The sequence below is a fragment of the Coniosporium apollinis genome (assembly GCF_000281105.1).
Source record: "Coniosporium apollinis CBS 100218 chromosome Unknown supercont1.7, whole genome shotgun sequence".
Taxonomy (NCBI): Eukaryota; Fungi; Ascomycota; class Dothideomycetes; genus Coniosporium; species Coniosporium apollinis.
Genome location: NW_006913269.1, coordinates 15,606 through 40,566, shown reverse-complemented (window position 1 = coordinate 40,566; position 24,961 = coordinate 15,606). Strand labels below are relative to the sequence as shown.

General features: G+C 55.1%; 11 protein-coding genes across 11 annotated transcripts; 7 read left to right on the top strand and 4 right to left on the bottom strand.

Moving 5' to 3' along the window:
* Positions 1-1,356: 1,356 nt before the first annotated feature.
* On the top strand, positions 1,357-2,169 carry W97_01898 (uncharacterized protein; the record flags this gene model as incomplete). Its single annotated transcript, XM_007779801.1, has 1 exon — positions 1,357-2,169. One exon carries the CDS (start codon positions 1,357-1,359, stop codon positions 2,167-2,169), a length of 813 nt encoding a protein of 270 aa, XP_007777991.1.
* A 548-nt stretch (positions 2,170-2,717) lies between these two features.
* W97_01897 (uncharacterized protein) lies at positions 2,718-2,978 on the top strand (the record flags this gene model as incomplete). The annotated part of the gene is made up of 2 exons (XM_007779800.1): positions 2,718-2,810; positions 2,907-2,978. 2 exons carry the CDS (start codon positions 2,718-2,720, stop codon positions 2,976-2,978), a joined length of 165 nt encoding a protein of 54 aa, XP_007777990.1.
* Positions 2,979-4,294: 1,316 nt separating this feature from the next.
* Positions 4,295-5,398, bottom strand: W97_01896 (uncharacterized protein; the record flags this gene model as incomplete). Its single annotated transcript, XM_007779799.1, has 1 exon — positions 4,295-5,398. The coding sequence occupies one exon, from the start codon at positions 5,396-5,398 to the stop codon at positions 4,295-4,297; it is 1,104 nt and encodes a 367-aa protein (XP_007777989.1).
* Positions 5,399-6,301: 903 nt separating this feature from the next.
* Positions 6,302-7,798, top strand: W97_01895 (uncharacterized protein; the record flags this gene model as incomplete). The annotated part of the gene is made up of 3 exons (XM_007779798.1): positions 6,302-6,820; positions 6,873-7,061; positions 7,190-7,798. The coding sequence occupies 3 exons, from the start codon at positions 6,302-6,304 to the stop codon at positions 7,796-7,798; spliced, it is 1,317 nt and encodes a 438-aa protein (XP_007777988.1).
* Positions 7,799-8,636: 838 nt separating this feature from the next.
* W97_01894 (uncharacterized protein) lies at positions 8,637-9,593 on the top strand (the record flags this gene model as incomplete). Its single annotated transcript, XM_007779797.1, has 2 exons — positions 8,637-8,757; positions 8,830-9,593. The coding sequence occupies 2 exons, from the start codon at positions 8,637-8,639 to the stop codon at positions 9,591-9,593; spliced, it is 885 nt and encodes a 294-aa protein (XP_007777987.1).
* Positions 9,594-10,276: 683 nt separating this feature from the next.
* On the bottom strand, positions 10,277-10,892 carry W97_01893 (uncharacterized protein; the record flags this gene model as incomplete). Its single annotated transcript, XM_007779796.1, has 3 exons — positions 10,277-10,588; positions 10,703-10,786; positions 10,857-10,892. The coding sequence occupies 3 exons, from the start codon at positions 10,890-10,892 to the stop codon at positions 10,277-10,279; spliced, it is 432 nt and encodes a 143-aa protein (XP_007777986.1).
* Positions 10,893-12,077: 1,185 nt separating this feature from the next.
* W97_01892 (uncharacterized protein) lies at positions 12,078-12,898 on the top strand (the record flags this gene model as incomplete). Its single annotated transcript, XM_007779795.1, has 4 exons — positions 12,078-12,384; positions 12,501-12,620; positions 12,676-12,794; positions 12,842-12,898. The coding sequence occupies 4 exons, from the start codon at positions 12,078-12,080 to the stop codon at positions 12,896-12,898; spliced, it is 603 nt and encodes a 200-aa protein (XP_007777985.1).
* A 552-nt stretch (positions 12,899-13,450) lies between these two features.
* Positions 13,451-15,625, top strand: W97_01891 (protein transporter SEC61 subunit alpha; the record flags this gene model as incomplete). Its single annotated transcript, XM_007779794.1, has 13 exons — positions 13,451-13,460; positions 13,561-13,643; positions 13,697-13,736; positions 13,801-13,828; positions 13,886-13,904; positions 13,970-14,045; positions 14,108-14,208; positions 14,257-14,468; positions 14,533-14,565; positions 14,623-14,669; positions 14,728-15,002; positions 15,061-15,491; positions 15,550-15,625. The coding sequence occupies 13 exons, from the start codon at positions 13,451-13,453 to the stop codon at positions 15,623-15,625; spliced, it is 1,431 nt and encodes a 476-aa protein (XP_007777984.1).
* A 533-nt stretch (positions 15,626-16,158) lies between these two features.
* Positions 16,159-16,689, top strand: W97_01890 (uncharacterized protein; the record flags this gene model as incomplete). Its single annotated transcript, XM_007779793.1, has 1 exon — positions 16,159-16,689. The coding sequence occupies one exon, from the start codon at positions 16,159-16,161 to the stop codon at positions 16,687-16,689; it is 531 nt and encodes a 176-aa protein (XP_007777983.1).
* A 724-nt stretch (positions 16,690-17,413) lies between these two features.
* On the bottom strand, positions 17,414-21,723 carry W97_01889 (STE/STE11/CDC15 protein kinase; the record flags this gene model as incomplete). The annotated part of the gene is made up of 2 exons (XM_007779792.1): positions 17,414-18,338; positions 18,392-21,723. 2 exons carry the CDS (start codon positions 21,721-21,723, stop codon positions 17,414-17,416), a joined length of 4,257 nt encoding a protein of 1,418 aa, XP_007777982.1.
* A 1,031-nt stretch (positions 21,724-22,754) lies between these two features.
* On the bottom strand, positions 22,755-23,974 carry W97_01888 (uncharacterized protein; the record flags this gene model as incomplete). Its single annotated transcript, XM_007779791.1, has 3 exons — positions 22,755-23,118; positions 23,185-23,642; positions 23,714-23,974. 3 exons carry the CDS (start codon positions 23,972-23,974, stop codon positions 22,755-22,757), a joined length of 1,083 nt encoding a protein of 360 aa, XP_007777981.1.
* Positions 23,975-24,961: the final 987 nt, after the last annotated feature.

Here is a 24,961-nt window from a genome sequence, read left to right as displayed (position 1 = left end):
CGCAATGCAACTGCGGTCGCTGAGACAGCATGAGCGACTCACGCATCTGGATGATCCACTGGCCTAAAGTAAAACCGGACGAATTGGAACGACAAAGGCTCGTAAGGCGGTCGTAAGCTGGACCTCACGCCGTCGCATTTGCGAAATGAGGACCATCATCGTGCAGCGTTCCGGCGACAGCTGGGCGACACCTGTCGTCGCCCCCAAATCCTCTCAGTGCAGAATTTTGACGCTGGCGAAATCGTCTCTGACAGCGAAGCAGAGCCACGTGTGTGACGTTCGTAAAACATGGCGAATAACTTATCCGTGGCACATGCAACCGACTCGTTGCTGTTGAGAGCGGGCCGCTTAAAATTTTCCAGGAGATTCAACACGAGGTTTCGTGGCGTTGCGAGATCCACCCCTGACGCTAAGAGCGCCGCGGCCCTGGACGGTGCCTGAGGATCGTCGCCAATCGAACCTTGACAGCCGGCTGGTGTTGCTGACTGTCAGCTGCAGTGGGATCCGAGACAGCTGCGTGGTCTAACCTACACTGGACAGTTTGAAACAGCCGTTTAACATGCGGGCTGAACCTGCCGTCCTCCCGCGTGTTACCGTCTGACAGGTACGGGGTAATCAACAATGCGAAAGAGCCAAAAAGAGAGCTGACACTCCAGCTGGAATCATTACAGCCACGGCAATGTCGCGCTGAATCCGGACAAAGAAAAGTTCAAAACACTTGTCATCAAAGCTCCAAACTCTAGTCACTCATGCACGGGCAAGCCCGCTAAGACTTGAATCAGAGGCTTGCCAGGGCTGTAGGGAAGAGCGGCCGGCAGCTCGACGGATCATTTTGGCGTCTCTGGGCGTGCGGGATGTGATGGCTTTGGGTCTTGCATCCTTGAAGCCTGCAGGCCATCCGATTGGCGTTGAGTGATTGTGATGGGAGAAAACATGGGCCCCTGCTCGTTTTTCTGACCCGATGCCTTCCCAGCTGCGCTGTCACCATTTTTCTTGCCATCTCCTAAACCTACAAGAACCCGTTGCTCTCCCACCTACATCCTGTTCGCTCTCTACAGGCTTGAGGTCTTGCACGCGGTCGTCCATTACATTCATTTTTACCCAAACGCTCATTGGCTCTTTGTGGGATCTAGCATCTCATTATCCTTCCCTTTGAAGCTCAGTCTTTGTCCATCAAGCCTCAGGCTTCCGGTCAATTACCTGCAATTACCTGCGAACTTCAAAACTCGAGTTGCTAGACAATTCTCTCATTCCCCAGCCGGACCGCACCGTCGCTCGCAAGCACCATCATTCTTTACTGCTTTTACAAGCACCCACTTTGCTATCGCAGCAACCGACCAATTACAATCATTCACAATGAAGAACATCAGCATCTTTGCGCTTTCCTCCCTCCTCCTCTCCGTCTCCGCGGTGCCAATGAAGGCCAAGCGTGACATTGTCTGGGTCACCAAGACCGCCGAAGTTGTCGAGACTGTCCAAGTCACCAAGACCATTTGGGTCAACGCTACCGGCCGTCCGAACCGCAGCCGCTCGCGCACTCGCACTTCGACTTCGACCGTCGAGACAACTTCTTTGAGCACCTCCACCCTCTATGTGGCTCCAACCACCTCTACCCCTGAGGTCGCTCCTACCACGTCTGAGATCCCTTCGTCGATCTACGTGGCCCCGACAACCACTGAGACTCCTACCACCACTCAGGCCCCCTCGTCGACTTATGTCCCGCCGCCGCCTCCCGCTACGACCGAGGCTCCTTCTTCAACATACGTCGCGCCCGTCTCCTCTGCCGCTCCAGTCGTGTCTATTGCTCCAGTCGAGAAGGCCGCCGTTGCCAGTACTAGCAGCAGCGGTGCCACCTACACCGGTCAGCTGACCTGGTACGTAACCGGCATGGGCTCCTGCGGCATCGTGTCCGGGTCGACCGAGCCCATCGTCGCCGTCAGCCACGTCCTATATGACGCGACGAAAGTCGACGGCAACCCGAACCACAACACCATCTGCGGAAAGAAGGTCAGCATCGAATACGCCGGCAAGTCGCACGTCGCCACCGTCGTCGACCGCTGCGAGGGCTGCAAGGAGGGCGACCTCGACCTGTCCAACGGCTTCTTCAACACCGTCACCAACTTCGGTGACGGCCGCGTCAGTGGTGCCAAGTGGAGCTTCATTTCCTAAGCGCACAGCCGCCTAGTCAATCATGTTCTGAGTCTCTGAGAGATTCGACGTGTCGATCATTCCTGAGCTAGCGTTGCTTCGGTCAGCGCTTTGCACGAATTGTTCATGATCGCATTCTGGGACAATGCACAGGCATTCATGTGGCGCTGTTTTGTGGAGAGGGATTTGGGAGAGGCTGGCGTCTTCTCCGCGAGAAAAACTCTAGCAATATCATCTGGTGTTGCTTCGACGCGTTCATTTTTCGGGTTCTTGTAAATACTGCGGTTCTTCGCCTTGGGCTTCGTCTTCGTTCTAGATCAGAAATAAAAAATCATATCAACACGGAGCAACGTTCATCATCTAATGCGATATCGATGACTGCACACAGTGTCTGGTGATGAAGGTGATTATCATGATGCGCTGTGTAAGGATGGCATCACCAAAGGAAAGTGGCTAACGTCACATGTGCCCCACGATATTTGCATTTGGAACACTTGAACAGTCGAAAGCAAGAAGCCGTACAAGTGCAGGAACAAGACCAAGTCAACCTCGTAGTGTGTTTTGCGAGAATGGCCGACCAAGTGAAGTCCAAAGAGGGCGAGCCCATTAACGAAGGCGACCACGTCTACACCAAATATCGCGGTGGGCGCCACGAAGGTGATGTATGCTTCCCCTGGTCTCTCGACACACAACCGTTGTCTAGGACTTCATCGGTCATCAGTTGTACTCAATGAACTCAAGTGACTGATAGCGAATAGGTCGAGAAGATCGTGACGACCAAGGAAGAAGCTGAGGAGGAGGGAGTGAAGAATCCGCCCAAGGTGAGCTAGTTCTCTCTTTGTCGCGGCTGCGTTGGGTTCCTCTACTTTGAGCCCCTGTGTTGTACTTTCGTCCCATATCCCGGTCTCTTCTCTCCACGATTTCTTCTGTTAGCACATGGTTCCATAATCAGTGCTGAGGCGTACGATCAAAGGTCCTCTTCACCGACCAGCGGGGCAAGCCGGTTGCTCACAACCCAGGCACTTTGAGCAAGTCGGAGGGAGAGAAATGAGCTCGACGAGCAGAGCTGCTGGATTCGCAATGCTTGGGTGGATGCCCCTTGAGAGCGTCTGGAGTAGGAATATAACTCTTGCTGGTCTGAATATCGAAGTGGCCTTCTCCGAGATGTACATGTTCCCCAAATAATTTCGCTTTGCCCAAAAGTTCAAGAGTAATCTCTCTTTGCCTGATCCTATGGGCATACCGCCTTGTTGGATTGCAGCACACGGGTCCGCTGTACTTCTGCCCATTCCCTCAGTTCTTTATTCAGAGGCCTTTTAGACCCCCAGTAATTAAGTACGGGACCAACAACCTATAACCACAACGTAGAGGCAAATCCGAAACAGCGAAGCCAAAAACGCTTCGTTGGGACTGTAACTTTATGACTACTATAACGACCAGTATTGTTCTTTTGAAATTCCTACCGCTTCTCTGTAATTTGGTTTTCAACGTTCACAGTCGCCAGTATATCTGACTATAACTGCAGCACGAAAGCGTATGAGTGGGAAACTCAATCACTTGAGCGCACATATTTCTCCCGAATACGGGTCAACATCCACTCGAAACACGCTACTTTGGTTTCAATGTGTGCGTATCTCTTGGATACTAAAGCATACATGAGTCTGGGGTTGTCAGGCTTGTTTGTCATAAGTTGTACACACAACTCAATTTTAGAGAAGACGCAGTCATAGAACACACACTCGACGGCACCGTAGATGAGTTAGTCACGTCTTGAAGCGCTGCATTGGTCTATGAGATACATGGTTTGACTGTAAAGTCTATCGTTCTAGGTGGTGATACTTTATCATTACGGACGGACCAAACACCCGCTGTGGCCAAACAAGATTACCCAGTGAGTGCTCGTAGCCAGAGACGGATCCTGCACACAAGCATGCACGGTCGAGTCCCAAGGTTGCAGTGCTGAGGTCGATATTACCTCCTTCCAAGCCGCACCCATCCGGCTGTTTTGTGTCCACAACGAGGACAGAACTCCATATGCTCTGGCGACCATGGGCAGTAGCCAACCCGACCGGGAGGAAGGCGTCGGTCCGCCGCTACACTTTTGTCAACCTCTTGCAACGCCCCACATGCCGTTCCTTTGCTCCTCTCACGCCTCAACAGCCTTCCTCGCCATCTCCAGCGCCCCCTCAAATGTCTTGTTCCCCCCAATAAACCCACTCGCATGCACAAACACGCATCCCTTAATCCCACTGACCTTATCCAACTCCTCATCCCTAACCCCCTTCCACGCATCCGGCAAGTCCTTCCTGTTTTCAAACCCGCCTCCCTCCACGCTCACAGCACGGATCCGCCACTTGCTATCCGGCTCGCCGTTCTCCGCAAACAGCACATACAGCACCTGCGCGTGGTTGTTATTCGTAACATTATCCGCCGCCTCGAGCGCATAAAGATGATCTGCCCACGGCACGCCCTCCTTCTTGTACGGTATCACCATAATCCGGCCCTGGGGATCCCACTGCTGCCGGCTCTCAAACGCCCTCCGCACCTCGGCGCGTGCGGGCAGCCAGGCGCGGAACTTGTCTGTGAGCTCCTGCTCGAACTGCTCGCCTGTGAAGGCCGAGGCTCTGAGGAAACGCGCGTCTTCGGCTGCCTGCTGCTCCTCCTTGCTCTGAGCCTCCTCGGAGGATGACCAGTGGTGGTTATACCGGTTCACGACGGAGGCGATGCTGAAGCCGCGGTCCTCGAACCGCTTCTTGATGCCTGCGGTGCTGAGAGCGCGCGTGTCGTACGCGGAGATGCCGTTGTCGTTGCCGTCGAAGGCTTCGATGAAGTCGTCGTAGAGTTTTTGGTACAGCACCTCTGCATCCTCGCTGTTTATATCCAGCCCGGTCACCTGCGCGATGACCGCCTTGCCGAAGTGGAGGTACACGAGCCCCGCGGAGGAGAGCTTGGTGCCGTGGCCGGGAAAGGTGGTATTGAACTCGCGCTGGTGGTGGTCGTAGCGGTTGCGGGAGGGCTCGTACTCGCCACCGACGTCGACGACGGTGTGGCAGGTGGAGAGCTTCTCGGGGTCGCGTGTGCGGATGAGGGGGGAGTCGTGGTAGGTCGGGAGCAGGCGCAGCATGTGCACTGCGAGGGCTTCGTCGGCGTGGAAGTGCCCGCTGTGCGTGCCGATAACGGGCCCGGACATTCTGAGGCGCTTTGCGGAGCGATCTTCTGTAGTGGATTGCTGGCGGTGGTGGGTGGGCATGCGGGTGGTGGTGGTAAACCGCAGTTGTGGTCTGAGAGGCGCCAAGAAAGGTCTGTAATGACAGAAACGCGCCGGGATACTCATGCAAGTGTTGCTTAGTTGAACTGTGGTGAGCGGTGAGCAATTGAACGCTGATGAGCGTCGACAATCATTTCGCGAGAAAAGCTCCTGCCGCCGCCATAAAACGTCCCGCGCTCGGTTGGCGGACGGTGAAGCTTGGCGTGTGGAGGGCGGGCGGTAGCTCATTTCGACCTTGGAAGATGGCAGCATCCCAGTCGTGCTTGCTACGTAGAGAAGGTACACCTGTCATATTCTACTCGCCCCTTCTGGCTACTCTTTACCTCCCCTTTCCCTTTCCCTTTCAAACCCATCCAGAGCTTTCGAGTGCTTGAGACCTTCGTTTGCAGTCGATTTGCAGCACCGGCATCGGCATCGCTCTCCAGCGATTTTTGGCTTGCAGCTGCATTCTGTGTGGGGGTTGCAGCATCCTGGACGAAGCACGCGACAGCGACACGAGCACCTCTTCCTCGTGCCTGAAACGCAGCGAGGCTACCAGCCGGGCACCGTACCAGCGGCCAGCACTTCAACCGCACCGCCATCAGTCGAGGCGCACCAGCTCTGAGCAGGCCCGGGGACCCTCGAACCAGCGGTTTGCACGTGAAAGACGAGCCCGCCAAGGCCACCCGACAGCGAGCAACAGCCGCCGCCGCCTCATTGTGTCACCTCTCCTGCATATCGAGACGGATACCGTGGCCGTATATACTCCGTCGGGTGTCTGATAGCCAGTTTTGCTATCCTCTCCGCGCCGAGTGCGCGTGCTCTGCGTGCCGGAAAGCCTCCGCTGTATCCGCTATCGACTCAGCCTGAGCACGCTCCTTCGCGAGCTCAGCGTCAAACGTGCTGATGTGGCTGACGCGAGTCCTGTCCTCGATCATCTTCCTCTCTGCCGTCATCTTCACCGTGCCCCTGGCCTTCGATGTCGGCGGGAGGACCTGTGGCCTAGCTTTCTCGTTATCCCTCGCGACTTACTACTTCCTCTACTCCACACTACGGCTGATCACACCGGACCACTCGAAATACCGCCGGGCGTTGATTCATCTCATTGCCTGGACGCAATGGCTCGTGATCCCGACGCTGGTGATATGGAGCCTGAACAAGTTCTCGGTCGATGCGGATCATGGCGCTGGATGGGTGCGGAGGACGTTCGACTTCAAAAGAGCACGGGATACTACTCTCAGCGAGTGGCTGTTCGGTCGCGGAGGGCTTGTGGAAACGGTCACGATAGGGGGCTGGGACAAAATACTGCACTGGTCGACCCCGGTGTTTCAGGTTGGGGAGGGCTTTTGCAGCCTGTTGGTGATACAGGCTTGTGGTCAAATCACAAGGTGGCTAGTGAATCGCGAGAGAGGCGATAGCTGGATGGTATGTCTTTTGCAAAATGTCTACTGAGACTTGCCGCTAACTCTTGCCTTAGATCGGGCTGCTGGTCGTCTCTGCCTCCATAATCTCCAGCTCTGTCTACTTCCTCTGGCGGATCACCACGTTCCCGGAAATCAGCAACGTCGATGCCATACTGATCGGCGCGGCCATCACCTGCGCTATCTTCCTCTGCTCCTGGGGCATAGGCAGTGGAAGGGGCAATCCAGTTGAAAGCTCTCTTTTGGTACGTATACCTGGATGACGGACTCTGCATTCCGGCTTTCTCGATGAAAGAGAGAGCCGGAGTGGGTCATCGATCATGTCAATACCCAGCTTCCACCTCAACAATGGCTGACCGCACAACTCTCACAGTTCGCATACGTTACACTATGTATATACCAGATCTTCACCGATTACCAGCCATCCCACCCTATGGAGTCCCCTCCACCTCCATCGCAACCCGCGCTACCTCCGCTTCCTCCGCTGATCATGGCATCGTACACGACGCTGGTACACGTGCTGTCCAGCTTACCATCGACCATCCACTCCGCCTTCAACTTCGTCGTAGCCGCCATCATGACCATAACACCGTCCGTCATCATATCGCTCGCCTACCGAGTCTTCGTCATGTACTCGGCCGCCCGCATCATTCCCGCCATCCAAGCCTCGGGAGCTCGTGCGCTGTCACAAGAGCCTTCATTAGATGACGACGACCAAGCCGGCCAAGCACTTGGCTTCCTGAGCTGGTTTAGCCCGAGCATCTTGATCGCGGTCTATACCAGCCTACTGATGCAGCACTTCGCTTCGACAAGCGGCGAAGGTGGGCCAGGAGAGTGGTGGACAAGCCAAGGGGGCGATGCTGGAGGAAACCTTTGGAGGTGGATCAACTTGGCTTGCACGATGGGCCTCTACGCTATCGAGTTGTATCTCGGAAAGGCGGACGACGATACTCGGCTGACGAGCCACTGGAAATCGGATTGAGCGGCCAAGGGAGTCCACTGTTGAGCTCAGCAGTGCAAGAAGGAAAGAAAAGAAGAGAAATACCAGGGAAGCATGCACAAGCTTCGCTCACCTCGAAGCGGCAATCCTCTAACCAGGGGTAATCCTCCGCCAACCGGTGCCTGAAGCGCAGGCACGAAACCACCGGTTGACACTACTGACATCACGCAAACTGCCGGCGGCTCCAGCATGAAGCTGGGCAATACCGTCGAAATCAACCTCCCACCTCGAGGGACTCTGATCCCCTCAGCTGCCATGCGCGGCAGCTCCCTACTTCATCTGCCTTCAAAGCACGTCCGACCGCGGTGGAGACGGAGATCGACCCATTGGACGCAGAGCAGTGGAACCTGGATATATGTTCTTACTGCGACGATCTGGTTTCACTAAGAGAACAAGACTGTATATACAGACGTATCCCTAGATAGCACTAATCGAATCGCGGCAAGACGATCATAGAAGCTGAGAGCTACTGCAGGTGCGGGATGTGCGGGCGCCAACCCAAATGATTTTCCACTGTCAATCGGAGAGTGTGTGCTGCCTTTGCCTAGGTGCCTTGTTCAGCTTCACATTCCTCAGAATTCAACTGCCAACGCCGTGTGTCTCAGGATCGGGTCACGTGGGTAGAGTGACGAACGTTGGATCGACGCGGGACGTTTCACACGTCATCCCGCTCTCATGGGAAACTTCACCAGAAAGAGCTTCCGCCATAAATGGTGGAGCAAAAATCGACCAAAACTGCGACCCACCTTCAAGTCTCCATTGATCATATATACAGCACATCTAGCAGTCGTATCCTTCTCTGCCCTCCAAGTCATTCACAATGGTTCAAACATCAGATCTCAAAGTCGAGAAGCTCTTCTCCGTCAAGGACTATGTCTGCGTTATCACAGGCGGCGGTTCAGGCATTGGCTTGATGGCTGCTCAGGCTCTGGCTGCTAACGGTTCGTCCGCTCGTCCCCTTTCCGATTCCTTCGCTGTACGGTCACAAAAGGCCCCCGCTGACTTCCATTCAGGCGCCAAAGTCTACATCATCGGCCGCCGCGAAGAAGCGTTAAAGAAGGCAGCCGAGTCGCACAGCCCTACCGACTCAGGCAACGGCCAGATCATCCCTCTCACTCCCTGCGACGTGACCTCCAAAGACGACCTCGAGAAATGCGTCAAAGCGTTCTCCGAGAAAGAAGATCACCTCGATCTCCTCCTAACAGCGGCCGGAATCACGAGCACCAAAGCCGCGCCCGACACCGAAGATGCCGGCGACCTCAAGGCGAAACTCTGGGACAACGAGACGTTCGAAGACTGGCGCAACACCTACAACACGGACGTCGCGGCCGTGTATTTCAGCACCGTCGCCTTCCTCCCGCTCCTCCAAGCCGCCACCAAGAAGCGCGGCCATCTTCACGCCTCCGTCATCGTCATCAGCAGCATGAGCGGCATAATGCGCGACTCCCAGGGCCACTTCTCCTACAACGCCGCCAAGGGCGGAACTGTGCACCTCACCAAGCTCATGAGTGCCGAGTTCCAGAAGATCAGGGTGCGGGTGAACAGTATCGCGCCGGGCTACTTCCCGTCGGAGATGACGACCAGCGAGTCAGGCGGTGATCAGAAGAGCGAGCTGCCGGCTGAGAAGATCCAGGAGAAGGGACATGTGCCGGCGCAGCGCGCGGGGAGTGACGAGGAGATGGCGCAGGCGGTGCTGTTTCTGACTAAGAATCTTTATGTTAACGGGGAGATTTTGGCGGTCGATGGGGGAGTGTTGAATGTGGTTGGAGGGCGGTGAGACGGGTTTCCAGGGGCTCATGAGTGATGAGAAAATGATGCTGCATGCATGACACTTGACCCAATCGATTTCGAATCGACCGGTCTCTCGGCTTGGGCAGGGATAGCCCATGGCTTAATCCAGAGATGGCAGAGACCATGAGTTGCAATATTACTAGCTAGTAGACATGCATACGAAATAGAGCAAAGGAAACATAGGACCGACCTCGTTGATCCTTGGAAATGGCCTTTCAGTTCCTAGTTCAAGTTCAGAGTGCTCACGCAATGTGTTCTCAAGACTCCAGTGACATTGATCGATAAAGCTACTGCATATTGTTGGCCGTATACGGGCGTAGCAACATCAGAACACCAGAAGCAAGTAAGATACATGTAGAGAGACCCGGAAAAGGAAGAGACCAAGTGGGCGCCGAAGCAGAAATCGTAACCATCATGGCCCTCACACCAAGCCGCCATCTCGAGACAAATCGATAAACCCCATAACGCCCAGCCCACACCACTTCATCATCTCGCGTGTCTGACGTCGTGCCTCAGCAAAGGAAGGTCCACGATCGGCACAAAGCACGAATGCCGAGAGCAACCACAGCAGAGAACAGCCGTATGATCCATGTTGATTCCCCGACAATCTCCCCACCCATTGCAGCAGCCGGTATCTCTCTCTCTTCTCCCTCACGCCCTCCACCCCACCTACGCCCTCCTCTCCTCCTCCTCTCCATCCTCCACCTCATCAACACTAGTCTGCCGCTGCAAAAAGCTGCCCTCGCGTTCCTTCACAGGACTCCTGCTCAGCGCCCCCGTCCCTGCCGCCATGCCTGGCTGCGGCAGAGTAATCCCCCCAGGCATCGAGATGCTGCCGTTGGAGTGCGGCGACGTCGAGAGAGACGAGTGCGGGATGTTTTCTGGGTTCGGGTGCTCGCGCCCGATCTGGGTCACGCCGATGTCCGAGGCCTTGCCGGCTTTGGAGAGGGCGTAGTCGCCGCTGTCGAAATATTTGCGTTCCTGGCGGAAGGCTGTTAGTGGGGGTTAGGGAGGTGGGGCGGAATTCGGGGGCAGAGAATGGAGTTTTGGAGGAGGGGTCGAGGGAGGACGGAGAAGGAGGGTAAGGAGAATTACCTTCAGCTTGTTCTGTAGGAGGTCCTTCTTGTTGGGAAGCTTGCCATAGAGCCGGAAGAGCCGCTGCTCGTCGGGCGATAGGGACTAAATCGGCGAGTTAGCCTGTTCCCTTTCGGCAAACTTTGAGAGCTCTGGAATTGTGTGGGGAACCTACGCTTATGTCCACCTTGTTCTGCTGGTGAGGATTCATGGTGTGCGGCTGGAGACTGTGTGCGACGTTTGCCTTCTCAGTTCGAGGTATTGCTGCCGAGGAGCTGTAAAGCGTGTTGTTGATGCTCTGCTTTGTTCCGATGGTGAGGTATTCGGGTCCTTGTGTTCCCTTAAGTTGTTCTGGCTCAAATGGTCTAGCCGTTGAGTCAGATGCTGTGGTGTGGGAGGTCTTCTGTGGGGACCGCGAGCTGCTGTTGCTTGGTATGCTGCGCGTGGTCGACGTGGAAACGCCCCGCTGCCGGGTGTTACTCAACAAGCAGCAGTGGACGCCCGAGGTGTTTCAGGCGTGTGACGACACCGATCGTAGGGTTGTAATTACGGGCCGTTACTGGTACACAGTGCGACACGCTTGACGTGGGAGTCTCGCTGATGTGTCTCGTTCAGCAGCTGAAGCTGTCCTTCGTGGAGCTGTTTCCTGCTTCGACGGCGGATGCTGGATGGTGGGGTCAAGGGATATTGGTCTGAAGGTAAAACACCGGCGGGCTGCGGAGACGTGGACACTATGCTCCCAAGCTCAGCAAGAGCTTTCAATCGGTGCTCAATTGCCGCAGAGGTGTATTCCTACGTTTCGGGTACTTGTAGAAGCTGGACGATTGAGGGTTGTTGTTGTTGTCGTGGTAGGGTGATCAGCACGGAAGGGCGCTCATTCGGACAAAGGTTTCCAGTCGAACGTCACGCGGATTGTCAACCACTCGCTTGAGAACCTGCGTTTGAAAAATCTCCTGCAGGTTCAGCGTGAAGGCTCCAGCTTTGTTCGAGAGGTAAGATTATTACAATCATCGATCACGCTGTTCTTGTAACTCAGACGTCATAGTCCCAGCTGTCGTACTCGCATAATCCCGCATCTCGACCTGTTTGAGTGGTCTTCTCACTCAGATATCCACCCTTAAATTTCACGGTTCGGATCGGCGCGGCTGCCGGGTTGTTGACCGGAGCCAAAGAAACCGGCATTCTCCACCATCAATCCTATCAAAACTTTCCTTTCCTACCGCCAAGCAACTCTCTAAATCACGCAGTTTGCACCTGACCAGCCTGGGGGACGTTGACAAGGACATCACCACTGGCGAGTGCCGTGCCCACGGAACCGATCCTGCAATTCTCTGTCAAACGTTTCGCAGGGGACTCAAGTAGTGCCGGCTTTCGGTCGGTCTGACCGGAAAGAAGCATGAAGACCTACGTCGTAGAGCATCTGGACCCAGAGCTCGAGCAGTGGTCAGCTCTGGAGTACAAGGCAATCGCCCAAGAGTCCTATAACGCTGGAGCTCAGTTCTTTCTCTCTTCAGTCCCAGAGAGTCTCCAACTGCCGAAGACTCTAAAGGATGCCCAAGGCTTGCGTGTGGAGCACCAGAGTGTGGAAACATTATATGCGGACAAGAAGGGGACAGTATGCCTCCTTGACCCTGCAGCAAAGACGGAGTTGAGCCCAGAGGATGGCGAGCGCTTCGACGTCTTCCTCTTCGGGGGAATTTTGGGTAGGAATGAAGAGTAATAATGTGTTGGAACTGCACGGCTGATGCCAGTATAGGTGATGACCCGCCCAGAGGCATGTTGGTCGTGACCTACTACCGGGGTTCTTGATATTGACGAGAGTTTACAGACCGGACAGCCGAGCTTCGCAAGAAGGGCTTCGAAGGCAGGAGATTGGGTCCCATACAGATGACCACTGATACCGCTGTGCGGGTAACCAGGATGGTGGTGCAAAACAAAAGTTCGTGAAAGCAAACAACTTTCCCACTGCGGCCGATACTAATCAGACCCTTTAGTGTCTTTGGAGAGGATACCATACGTTGATCATCCAGAACTCAAGATTAACAAGAATGAGAGTACGGAAATGCCATTTCGCTATGTCAAGGATGCGCACGGCAACCCAATCATGCCCAATGTAGGTTCTTCGAGTTCTCTGCGTTACAACGCTGCTAATCTCGACAGGGCATGACCGATCTGATTAAAAAAGATTCCGAGAAGGCGCTTGATGATCTTTTCTGAGGGGTGGCTTGCTTCTAAGTAGTCTGTACGAAGACGGACGCGAAATGTGGACTGCCTATCCTGGTAGCAATTGCAATGGAAACCTATATAAGCAGCATGTATGCAACTCTCCGAGGGGACCAGTGCTTTAAGTGACCGGTCTGGTCATCGAGGGCTCATGCGCTCCACTCAGAGCGAAACGAATCCAAAGATCTGCGTCCAATCTTGCACAAGAATCACATAGATTATCATGACAGAAGAGAACGCTACCATGAGAGCTCAATAACGGCCGCATAGTTCATGAATTGATGTCAATGGTGGTATAAGGGGGTCCGAGAAACGTGGAAAGGAGGCTCAGGTTAAGGTTACAGCGAGCCTCGGCGATGGCTTATGTAATGCACAAATTAGCTCTCTGGTAGCGACACGTATCTCCATTTTGAAGCAATTCAAACCGCACAGCAGACGGCATTCATCTCCAATACCTTTCGAAAGGCGCCGAGCAAGTCTCAGTAGCACCTTCTGCCTTCCTTTCTCCTCCCTCCTTTCGCAACCTCCTCGCGCCAACTGCCCAAGATGAGCGGCCGTACGTCTACCCCTTACCCCCAGGACTTCCCCGCAACCCCAGCTTGCGAGCCATTGCATGTTGAAGGAGAGAAGCTGACTCTCTGTGCCGCTTCGTGCAGTACGGTTCCTCGATCTCGTTAAGCCCTTTGTGCAGTTCATCCCGGAGGTGTCGCTGCCCGAAACGAAGGTCCCATTCAACCAGGTCAGAATCGCACGCGCGTATACACATCGCCTTCACCATCTGACAATGAGCAGAAGCTAGTATGGACCGGTGTGGTTCTTCTGGCCTTTTTGGGTTCGTCCCATGGTCACAAAGAGGGTCTTTTGCGCTCGTAAAGGCAATGTCTGACTGCGTATAGTCATGTCCCAGATGCCACTTTACGGAATGTACGTCTACCTCGACGAAGCTCCATCCCCATTTGGGCGATGCTGACATTTCCACAGCGTATCATCGGACAGCTCGGTATGCACACTTTCTCTAGATCCACACACCGCCTCGCCACGAAGCCCCCGCTAATGCCTTCGAAGGACCCGCTGTACTGGCTACGCATGATGATGGCGAGTAACAGAGGAACGCTGATGGAACTTGGAATCACCCCAGTTGGTGCGTCTCTTGTTCTGAGTTGGCAAAGCGATGCTTGGACCTCCGGGCTTACAAGCAAACAGTCACCTCGGGCATGGTCTTCCAGCTTTTGGCTGGCACTCACCTCATCGACGTCAACTTGGATCTCAAGAGCGACAGGGAACTCTATCAGACAGCGCAGAAGGTATGCGATCCAGCTTCCATGGATCACGTGGCATCGCTGACTAAACAGCTCCTTGCTCTCATCTTGTCTTTCGGCCAGGCCATTATCTTCGTTATGACCGGTCTCTATGGCCAGCCAAGCGATCTTGGTGCCGGTGTCTGCATCCTGCTCGTCACTCAGTTGATGATCGCTGGTCTGATCGTCATTCTCCTGGACGAATTGCTGCAGAAGGGATATGGATTGGGCAGTGGCATCAGTCTTTTCATCGCCACTAATATCTGGTACGCATTGGCAAAGCCTGACCCAGCGGCGAATTTGTGCTCTAGACTAACGCTGGGGGTTTAGCGAGTCAATCATTTGGAAGGCGTTTAGCCCGACGTAAGCCTCCCGTGACTAGAAAGGAGATCTACGGGACATGTTGCTTACATCCACTAGGACAATCAACACCGGTCGCGGTCCTGAGTTCGAAGGCGCTATCATCGGTACATACCACACTCCTATGCTGTTCTTGTACTTCGCATACTGACCGGTTACCTGCAGCTCTCTTCCACCTCCTTGTCACGTGGCCTAACAAGCAGCTTGCACTTCGCGAAGCCTTCTACCGCCAGTCTTTGCCGAACATCATGAATTTGATTGCCACTATTGCTGTGTTCGGCGCAGTCATCTATCTTCAGGGCTTCCGCGTCGAGATCCCCGTCAAGTCCTCAAAGCAGCGTGGCATGCGTGGTAGCTACCCCGTCAGGCTTTTCTACACGAGCAACATGCCCATCATGCTGCAGTCTGCTCTCTCTTCGAACGTCTTCCTCATCTCGCAGGTAAGCCGTATCATCCTTCTGCTGCGTAGGGGTGTAACTCTAATACAACGCCATCCAGATGCTATACAGCCGCTTCTCTGAAAACCTCCTCATCCGCCTTCTCGGTGTCTGGGAGCCTCGCGAGGGATCTTCCCAGCTCTTCGCTACCTCCGGTCTGGCATACTATATGTCCCCTCCATTGAACTTCAAGGAGGCCCTCCTCGACCCCTTTAAGACCGCCGTCTTCATCGCATACATGTTGGCCGCCTGTGCGATCTTCTCCAAGACCTGGATCGAGGTTTCTGGTTCCAGCCCCCGGGATGTCGCGAAGCAGCTTAAGGAGCAGGGTCTTGTCATGGCTGGTCATCGTGAAGAAAGCATGTACAGGGAGCTGAAGAGGGTCATCCCAACCGCTGCCGCTTTCGGTGGAGCTTGCATCGGCGCGTTGTCTGTTGTTAGCGATCTCCTGGGTGCACTTGGCTCGGGTACTGGTATTCTTTTGGCTGTCACGTGAGTTGTCTATGACTTAGTCGGAAGTCACTCGCAGCGCGTACTGACCTTTGTTTAGTATCATCTACGGCTACTTCGAGATCGCCGCCAAGGAGGGCGATATGGCAGGCCTCAGAGGCATGGTGATGAGCTAAGCGTGGGCTTTCTAACCTAACCGCGCGTGTCGCGCAGAAGTCCTCATGGATGGAATTCCTTTTGTATAGTAAAGACTGTCTAAGAGCGGGCGGGAGAAAGGAAGAGAAGAAAGCATGTATATCAAATGCATCATGGTGCGTTGGAGGTGTCTAAAATGGTAGCCAAGTCTATATATTGAGACCCTTTGGTTGGCGGCATTGAGCTGTTGGCGACTTGAATTAGACAAAAAATGCCTGAAACGATCATTACCTGTCCCTAACCTACAATACCTGCCTTGTAGTGCTTTGAGTCCGGACGAAGCTGCCAATGCTCGTGATGTATGACGTCACCCAGATGTTCACCTTCAGGGCGCGGACGAAAAAGTAAGCGGCTCCGCTTGGCAGTCTCCCTACCGCAAATGATAGGGAAAATCCCCAAGCGGGGCCGCCTAACTTTTTCGCCTACCCTCCGCCCCAAGCTTCGCGCATACGCAACCACGAAGGTGCCGGCCGCACCGCAAACAACGACCCCATCGTCGCCCACATCCCCTCCAATGGCTTCTTTACCAGCCATCCCCGAGAGCCAGGCACCTACAACCAAAGCGCCCAGCACCACAAAGGCCGCAGAGTCGTCGGCGCTAGCATCCGCAAAACGTAACATCGCCTTTCTCCTCCACCCCAACGACGCGCGCGACCGCCCCACCCGCCTCCGCACGCGCGCCCTCCTACGCACAGTCCGCTACATCGCCGTCTTCATCTTCTGGCGGCTGGTGCGGTACGCGAAATACGCCGTCATCGGGTCCCTGACCGCCGCGGCCGCAGGCACCGTCGTGGGGACATTGCTGAGTCCGGCTGCGTTTTTGGTGGCGCCGGGGGGCGTGCTGGGGGGCGCGGTAGTGGGGCTCGGGTGGGGGTTTGTGAGGGTTGGGTGGGCGGGGTGGAGGATGCTTGGAAGGAGGGTGGGGAGGGGGGTTAAAGAGGGGGAGAGCGCGAGGGGGGATGAGAAGGCGGATGCGGAGGAGAGCCCGAGGAGGAGGCGGGCGAGAGAGTTGGAGGAGAGGGGGGTTAGGGAGGATCCGTGGTAGGGGGAACGGCCCTTGGGGCTCTTGGGGAACGATGGCGTGCGGTGAGGTGCTTGAAAAAAGATCTCCAAGGTGGGAATAGAGCGAGTGTCTGTCGGGGTGGCCAGGTCTGCTAGGATCCAAAGAGGTAGAGGATAAGTGTATCAAAGGGCGTATGGCACTTGTGTCATAGGAAGACTGATTGTCTGTACAGTCCTATAGAAAGCTTCGCTATTGGTTTGGGAAGAGGGCGGAGTGTGGGCGCAAATCTTTCATATCTGTCTGCGTTTTGTAGCTATAAGCTGGGCTTATGCTACAGATGCTGTCAGGTGCACGCATGACACTGCGTCAACGCTGCGAGAATTGACATCACATCACTCCTAGGCACGAGGAGCGTCGTCTTATACACAAAACGTGCAGCACTGATATCCGATAGCCGGGCACAGTGCCAAACTGGTGCCGTGATCCATTTACGCTCGCATGAACAACTGAACCTTATCATGCACTAGACCATGAACCCAACGCGCAACGAGGCCGTAGACTTGCTCCCAGAACCCCACAAACACGCCAAACAAACGCCGAATGCTATGCAATGCACGCTCTACTATGTTGCCTGGAGTTCGATGCTTTTCCTCGCTAGAAACCCCCCGCCAACCCATACAACGAGATGCGCACACCGACAAAGGAAACCCCAAACACCGGCAGCCCATAAATCAGAAGAACGGCCCAGCAAAGCACTGGACCATTCCTACGACCACCTCGACCCATCCGTCCCCGAACTCTGCGGCCGTCTCCTCCTGTTACTAATCGCTGCACTCTGTCTCCCTGCCGCCGCCGTTCCCGCGCCCAAGCCCCCAACCGGCGCATGCGTGGGCGTGACATTCTCGTCTTTGCCTTCCGCCGACGAGCTTGCCATACTCAGCCGACTCGGCCTCGTCGCCGCACTCGTCCTAGGTAAGCGACTCTTCGTCGACGACCCCGCCGCACTGCCCCACGCCGCGATACCGAGGCCATTAGTGGAGCCCGAGCTGCTATCGCGGCTACTGGGCCTATACGACGGCGCGCGAGCGGCTGAGCGCGGCGCATCCAGCAACGCGGCGCTGTCGAAGAACCCGCTGGCTCCTACACCCGACGTTCTGACATGCGGCGAACTCGGCATAGCCATTGGCATATTATGGCTGCTGAATAGCGACGGCGGTGGGGGCGTCATGGTCGAGGAACTCGACCTGCGCATTGACGGCCGCATCTTGGCGCCATCAATGCTCCGCCTCATACTCGCGTCCGCGGACTTGATAAGATCGCTCGCCATCTCTCTTGCCAGGAGCGCCTGATCATGGTCCGCCATGCGGGCGATGGCGTCGTAGAGGCCGTATGAGCGGATCAGGGCGCCCTGCTCCTCGTGGGCGTCGCAGATGCTGCGCATGATGCGGAGGAGGTTGAGTTTGACAACTGCTTTCTTGCTGTTTAGTTTCTGGGCGAGGCGGGTGAAGAGTTCGGGGCTGGCAAGGGAGGCGGCGACGGGAGGGGACAGGCGGAGGAGCTTTTGCAGCGGCTCGAGCAGGTTCTCGAAGGCGTCGGTTGAGGCGTCCGGGTTGGCGAAGCAGTCGGCTATTGCTTGGCTGAAGGAGCCGGCGAGGAGGTGTTGCTCGACTTTGGCGGTCTCTTCTTGGAGCCTGGGGGCTGTGGTTAGCGCATGTGAGATGAGTGTAAGGGTGTGAGAACATACCAGATGAAGATTGCATCAAGGGCAGTGACTTGCCAATACTTGTCAGAAAGCAGCGAGATGTAGAACTGCAAGCCCTTATTCTCCCACAGCATCCTCCTCGCGTAGTTGCCGGAATGAGCCATATCACACAAGATCGGCAGAGCGAACTCCTTAAGAGGCCATTCTGTCTGCACAATCTTCTGCAACAGAGGAACAAGCCCGCTGAGTGCGGCGTCTTCTTGTCTCTTCTTGCTCAACCTGCAGAGGTTGTACATGATATTGAGGATCTGGTTAGAGATCTCACGGGATTGCGCTCGCTTCATGCTCCACTCCAGATGTTCCGTAAGCACGTCGATGGCGTTCGAATTCTGAAGCGCATCGTGAGTCGTAGCTAGCATAGAAAGGTTCTTTATGAACTTGAGCATCGTAATTTGGTGATTCGGCGACATGCGCTTGAGGTCCTGCAGCACTCTTTTGAGTACCATGCGGTCTGCGACGATTTCCTTGACGTGGTTCTCCGCTTGGGAGAAGAGAAAGAAGATGTTGACGATGCGCCCTTCAACGATCTCGGCGACTTCTCCTTCCTCGTCGATGATTTTAGATAGCACCAATGACAGCGGATACAGTACGGAGCTCCGCGACAATATTCGGCAAAAGTCATTCTTAGGCGTCGGTCCTTGCAAGTCGAAGACGCTCCAAACACCATTGACGCCGATTAGTACTAGGTCGCGCATTGTCTCGAGGTCTTCTTCTAAAAACTCTACCAGCACATTAAGCCCACCGCAAGCAATGAAGACTTGTAATGTGAGCGTGGAGGTCTGGTACATTTGGCGAACGAAAGCCGCCGCTTCCAGCCGGATGTCCATCGGAAATCTCTTGTGTGCATACTTCGTGATTATTGGAATCCCTCCCACGAAGCAGAGGTTCTCCTGAAGCTCAACGTTGTCCAGGACCATCATGTTGACAATCCTAAGCAATCTCGAGACGATGTCACTCCGCTTGCACTTCTCAAGGATCTCCAATATTGGTAACATGCCATGAGAGCTTATGATGACGTTCTTCATGTCCGGTGACTCAAGCAGTTCGTGATACAGCTGTTCGGATATCTCATCGAGTGCATCATCATCTTCTTTAATGGTCTTCAATGAGCCGACTAAGCCTTCGACAGTGCCGCACTGCCTCGCGTAACGCTGCTGCGCGACTTGACCCTCAGTGTCAAAGTCCCCAAAGCCTTCTTCGAGCTGCGCGAACGGGTCGTCATCGTCTTCGTCGTCTCCGAGCCATGATCCTGAGAGCTTCGAGTTCATCAAACGGAGAGTGCTTCGTTCCGAGCCACTGTCGCTGTCGGGTTTGGCCAAGGCCACCGCATCCTTACCAAAGACATCAGAGAAGTCCTCGTCTTCAGGATCCTCGGCGTATTTCTGTATCTCAACGGCCGACCTTGAGCGCTGCAGTGTCTGCTCTTTGGGCTCTTCAATATGCACGGGCTGGCCTCTGAGGCTGCCACCCTTCTTAGTGCTTCGGCTTGAACGCGGCACGTTCTTGAGGTCGGACGGATGAAACAGCTTCGGCGTGGAAGAGTCTTCCTCTTGGGCTTTCAGAACTTGCACCTTCCTTTGGAAGGCTGCATCGTCGGCAGCAATAAGGTCGGAGTAGTCCTCTATAGAGTTCTCTCGAAAAAGCTGTGCCGAAGGACGCGATAGGGAAGCAAGCCGGTTTTTGGTAGGTGGTGCGGCCGCCTTGGGCGCGCCATGCAGAATCTGTGTCTTCGGCTGAGATCCGCGCCGCTGCGATGATGAGTTTGGCCGAGCTGGCGGTGCAGGTTCTGTCCTTGACCTCGCCGGCATGCTCGGCTTCACAGTTTCTAGCGGATCAGTGTGCGTATATTGGAGTGGACTCTTGACCGTCAGATCGGCGTCCCATTGGTCTTCGGGGCCTGATGGCTCCTCTAGTACGGTATCGAAGGGCGTAGATGCGTATGCCTTGAGCTTCTCTGAAGATAGCAGTCCGGCGAAATTGTCATGAGGCCTCAAGTGCGGCAGCTGAAGCGCACTTGGACTTATCGAAGAGGCGAAGTCATCATCCCAGTTGTCGCTTTCCTCCACTTCAGGCGAAGCGAAAACATCGGGATTGGGCCTTGTTTTCGGTATGTTCAGTACACCCTTCACAGGCGCGGGTGTCGTCAGCTGCGGAAGCGCTTCCTTCTTAGTGAGAATAGGAATCGGACTGGCTGACATCGGCCGTACCCCTGACGTACGCCGTAGAGAGCCAGTTGGCGATTTGAGGGCTTCATTCCACTGCTTAACACTTTCTACAGCTTCGTCGTACTTTGTCGGCTTGCTTGGAATCAAAGCGTCCGCCCGCCTCGCACTAACAATCCACGGATGCTTCAACAGCTTTCGAGCAGAGACCCTCAGATTGGGATCCTTCTGGAAGCACTGCATAAGGAAGTCCCGCACAGCGGGAGAGCAGCCTTCTGGTAGTGGCGGATGGTCATCATTGACAATACGGAACAATGCCGGCATTGGTTGAAGCTTGTAGTATGGCGGCTTGCCATCGAGTAGCTCGATGACAGTACAGCCCAGACTCCAGATGTCTGAAGCAGTTGTAGCGCCCGAAAGCTCAATGACCTCGGGGGCCATCCAGTAAGGCGTACCAACAACGCTCGACTCATTCAGACCAGTAGCCTTGGTAGCAACGCCGAAATCCGCTAACTTGACCAACCCTTCTTTCGTGGTGAGAATGTTGGCCCCTTTGATGTCCCGGTGGATGACACCCTGCTCGTGGAGATAAAGCAGTCCGTGGAGCACTTGGGACATATAGAGGGCGACGAGGTTCTCCGGAAACTTGCCAAAATTCTTGCAGATGGAGTGGAGAGAGCCGTTCTCGCAGTATTCTAGGATGATGTGCAGAAACTCAGAGTCCTTGGCGTAGCCGTGGTACTTGACAATGTTCGGGTGATTGAGGTTCTTCAGCAGGTCGATTTCCAGCATGATGACCCTCAGTTCCGTCTTAGGGAGGTCTGCGAGCTTGACCTGCTTGACAGCCACTGTCTCACCCGTGCTCCAATTGAGCCCTCTGTAGACTGAGCCAAATGCTCCCTTCCCGAGACAGTCGCCCAACTGGTAGTCCTTAAGGCCGGGCACATCTTGCACTGCTTTCGAGCCTTGGACGTCTTTTTCTGGCAGCGTCGATACTGCTTTCCTCGCTTTGGATGGGCTTGGAGCTGCGTTCCCCTGTACGCCGTTCCGTTGTCTCCCGTCGCCATTGACCTGTCCTACCACTCCATTCGGCGTTATACCATTCCTCTGCCGCCCTTCTACGCTCGGTTGTTTTACTGGGCTGGAAACCATAGCGACGGCTGTTGGAGTCCCGCCCCAAGGCCTAGGATCGGATTTGAGGAGGGTAACGGCGGAGGTAGGATCGGAGGGTAGAAGAGCGTATCGAATGTCTGCGTAGGCTCCTTCATAGCACTGGGAGCGGTCTCGGTAGCAGTCGACAAGCCTGCAGTCCAAAACAGTTCGGCGAAATTGGCTCCTTTCGGTCTGCCCTGGTATTCTAGGGATCCGCTTCGTCACAAGTTGACGGCCCGCGGATCCATGCAAGCACCAGGGTACGCGCGATCACGAGATGCTGCATAAGGCTGGCGACGATCACGGTTCCTGGCGTCTCGTGTGATTGCAAACAATTCTGGTGAACAGTGGTTAATTGGACCCTGATCGAGGCATCGAAGTCGCGATGTTTGCCCTTGGCCTCCTCCGCCCGGGCAAGTTCGGTTGATCTCCGCATCCGCAACGGATACTCCCTTTGGGACATGCCGTGCTTCGTGAGTGTCGTATCTGTGTAAATACAGGAGCGCTCATCTTATTCTCCAAGCGCTGCACTCCACATGCCCACTTATGCAGAACACGATCAGGGTTTGCATGATAGGCTAGGTACCTTGAGGCCATGCAAGAGGTGCTGCAGACCCGACACCTCAGGACCTACCACTTTACTACCAATCGGGGAAACAGGAGGCTGGAGTGCATATCATGGCTTGGCTGGTGGATTCTCTTCATGATACTTTCATGGACGTGTCTAAGCTACCTGCGTAGTCCCCATGCACACCTCTCAACCCCAGGGTGTAGCTAGCCTGCGAGCGCTCATCCCCTCAATCCGCATGTCCATATCCCCGAGCAAAATAGCCACAGGATGGATACGATGGTTGACTCTCATACGAAGCCCCAGGACTCGTATATCAAGCGCTGAAAGCTTCAACAGTGAGGTCCCTGAACTCCTCGAACACCATGCGAATGTTTTTCGAACTTCCACGCAGGCGCATTCCCTGCCGCAAGAGAAGCGCTAGCAGCCTTCATCGTGTCCTTCCTTCCCTATCAAGCCCAGACTACCTCTTCTTCCCACCCGGTCGCGGCTTACACTCATCTCCTATGATCTTGTGCAAACATATCTTCGTCGGATACTGCGGGCTGTTTCCCGCATAGCCCTTGCTCCAATCATAGCTGACCGCGTACGCGAACAAGTCGCCCTTGCCGTTGAAGCCCGTCGCTGTGATGGATCCGCCGACGTTGGGGTAGCCTTTAAGCCGGTGCTTGGCATCTTTGTCCCAGAAGTGGAACGTGCCGTCTGCGCCGGCGGTGCTGAAGGTGCCATGTTCAGGGTGGAACGAGATTGCGTTGACTGAGTAGACCTTTGAGACGTCGCGTTGAGTCGTATCGGTATCGCGATGACACTTGAAGGAAAAGTTTGAGCTAGCAACAAGAGATGTGAGTTTAGCTTCCCAACTGATCAAAGGAGCTCCCGGCGAGAGGTCATACCTTGAGTCCTTCTCCTCGACGTACTGTATCGCACATCGCCCCTCGATACTTCCCACCGCAAACCCGGACGCGTCCGTGAAGCAGCTGACTACCCGCGTCTGCCACTTCAGCGGCGACTGAATCGTCTTGTACATCTCTGTGGGCTTCTCGAGGTTTATCACGTTGATATACCGATCTGCAGTGCCCACAACGAGAAGCTGATTCCTCCTGTCCATGGTGTAACAGCGTTCTTGTAGCTGTAGGGTCGCGACGGGCTGCTGTGATCGGAAGTCCCAATACTTGATTGTCTTGTCCCACGAACCCGTGATCAGGATGTCGTTGCGGCCGTCATTATACATCTTAACACATCTGATAGGCTGGTCATGCGCGGCGACTTGCATGGCTGGTGCGCCGTTGCTGCCCAGGTCGAGAACGCGAGCAGCTTTATCCGCGCCGCCGCCGACGACTTTAGTACCATCCTAATGAATGTTTGTCAGACGAAGTTCACGCTCGGAAAGTTCGGCATACAAGCCGCGCACAGGAGTAGTACCTGAAACCACGCACAGCTCAGAACAGGTCCTTCATGGTCGAACGCCGCCTTTCCCACCCCTTGCCCGGTGTTGTCGTCAATTTCATATATCCTAACCTTCTTGTCCCATGACGCGACTGCGAGGTGGTTTGTGACTGGTGCCCACGCAAGATCTGATATGCTGTCTTCCGGTCCATTTTGGAGAGTGGCGTCTTTAGATATGTCTCCTTGTGTAGGATTGCTTGCTGATGAGGCACTACCGAAACTGAAACCGGACGCCATTGATGTTGCGTTGCGACGTGGACGTGATGCTGGTGCTTCGGAAGCTGTGGGGTTCAGCGCGTGTGAAGACGTAGTGCAGGCGTTGACAGTGGGTTGGATGGGCCTTCGTGGCCTGGATGTCCGACTTTTATATTCGCAGTTCCACACGCGTCCACCAGGCACCTCAAGCTCGAAAGCTGTCAGAGCTCTCTGCCTGCGGTGCACGGGCCTGATGCTTGGCGGGTCGTCGGCGGCACCTTCGCCCGCTCCGACCTCGCCGCTACTTATCTTTTTTTCTCTGTCGGACCACTTTGAATCTGCAACTCCTCGCTCAAAGAATCGCATTAGGAGCTCACACCAGAGGCGTCTCGCTGCGCCCTCTCTCATGCTCTTGGAGAAAGTCCCCGGACATCCTGCCGCAAGGCAGGCGCCGCCGTCAACGGCCCGCCACAGAAGCATTGCGGCCTCCCCGTTCCTCCTGCACCTGCTGCGCCTTGCACCGTTTGCACTCTCTTGCGCACGTGGATATTCTCACCCCTTGCTTAGTAGGACGGCATTATGGGCGAAGATATGAGTCCGCTGTTCCTGCGAGGCTTGGTTCTTGGGAAGGTCCTGTTCTGCAAGGCAGGAGGTGTTGGGGGTACCGTGGCTAGGTAAGCGGGATTCAAGGACGGGCTTGAGGGTCTTTTCGTCGAGTCGATAGTTATGCGATTGCCTTCTCACCTCCACGTCAGCTGTGTTGCACGCCTAGTGTGATCTCTCTCCGTCAGTGACGGGGGAGCATTATGTTTTAGTCGTGGAGGACGGGGGGTAACTCGATGGGGCTTATTCTTGATGCGAGGAGTTCATTACTTTTTTGGATCTGCTTGGGTGCTCTCATACTGTCCTCGTCTGACAGATGGAGGCGCGCGCCATTGCTCGGTCAAACGAGCCAGGCTCTTTTCCCTTCCCTTTCTACATCTTCGTACCGTTCAGGTGATGACACACCAAATAGAGTCAAGCACTTAT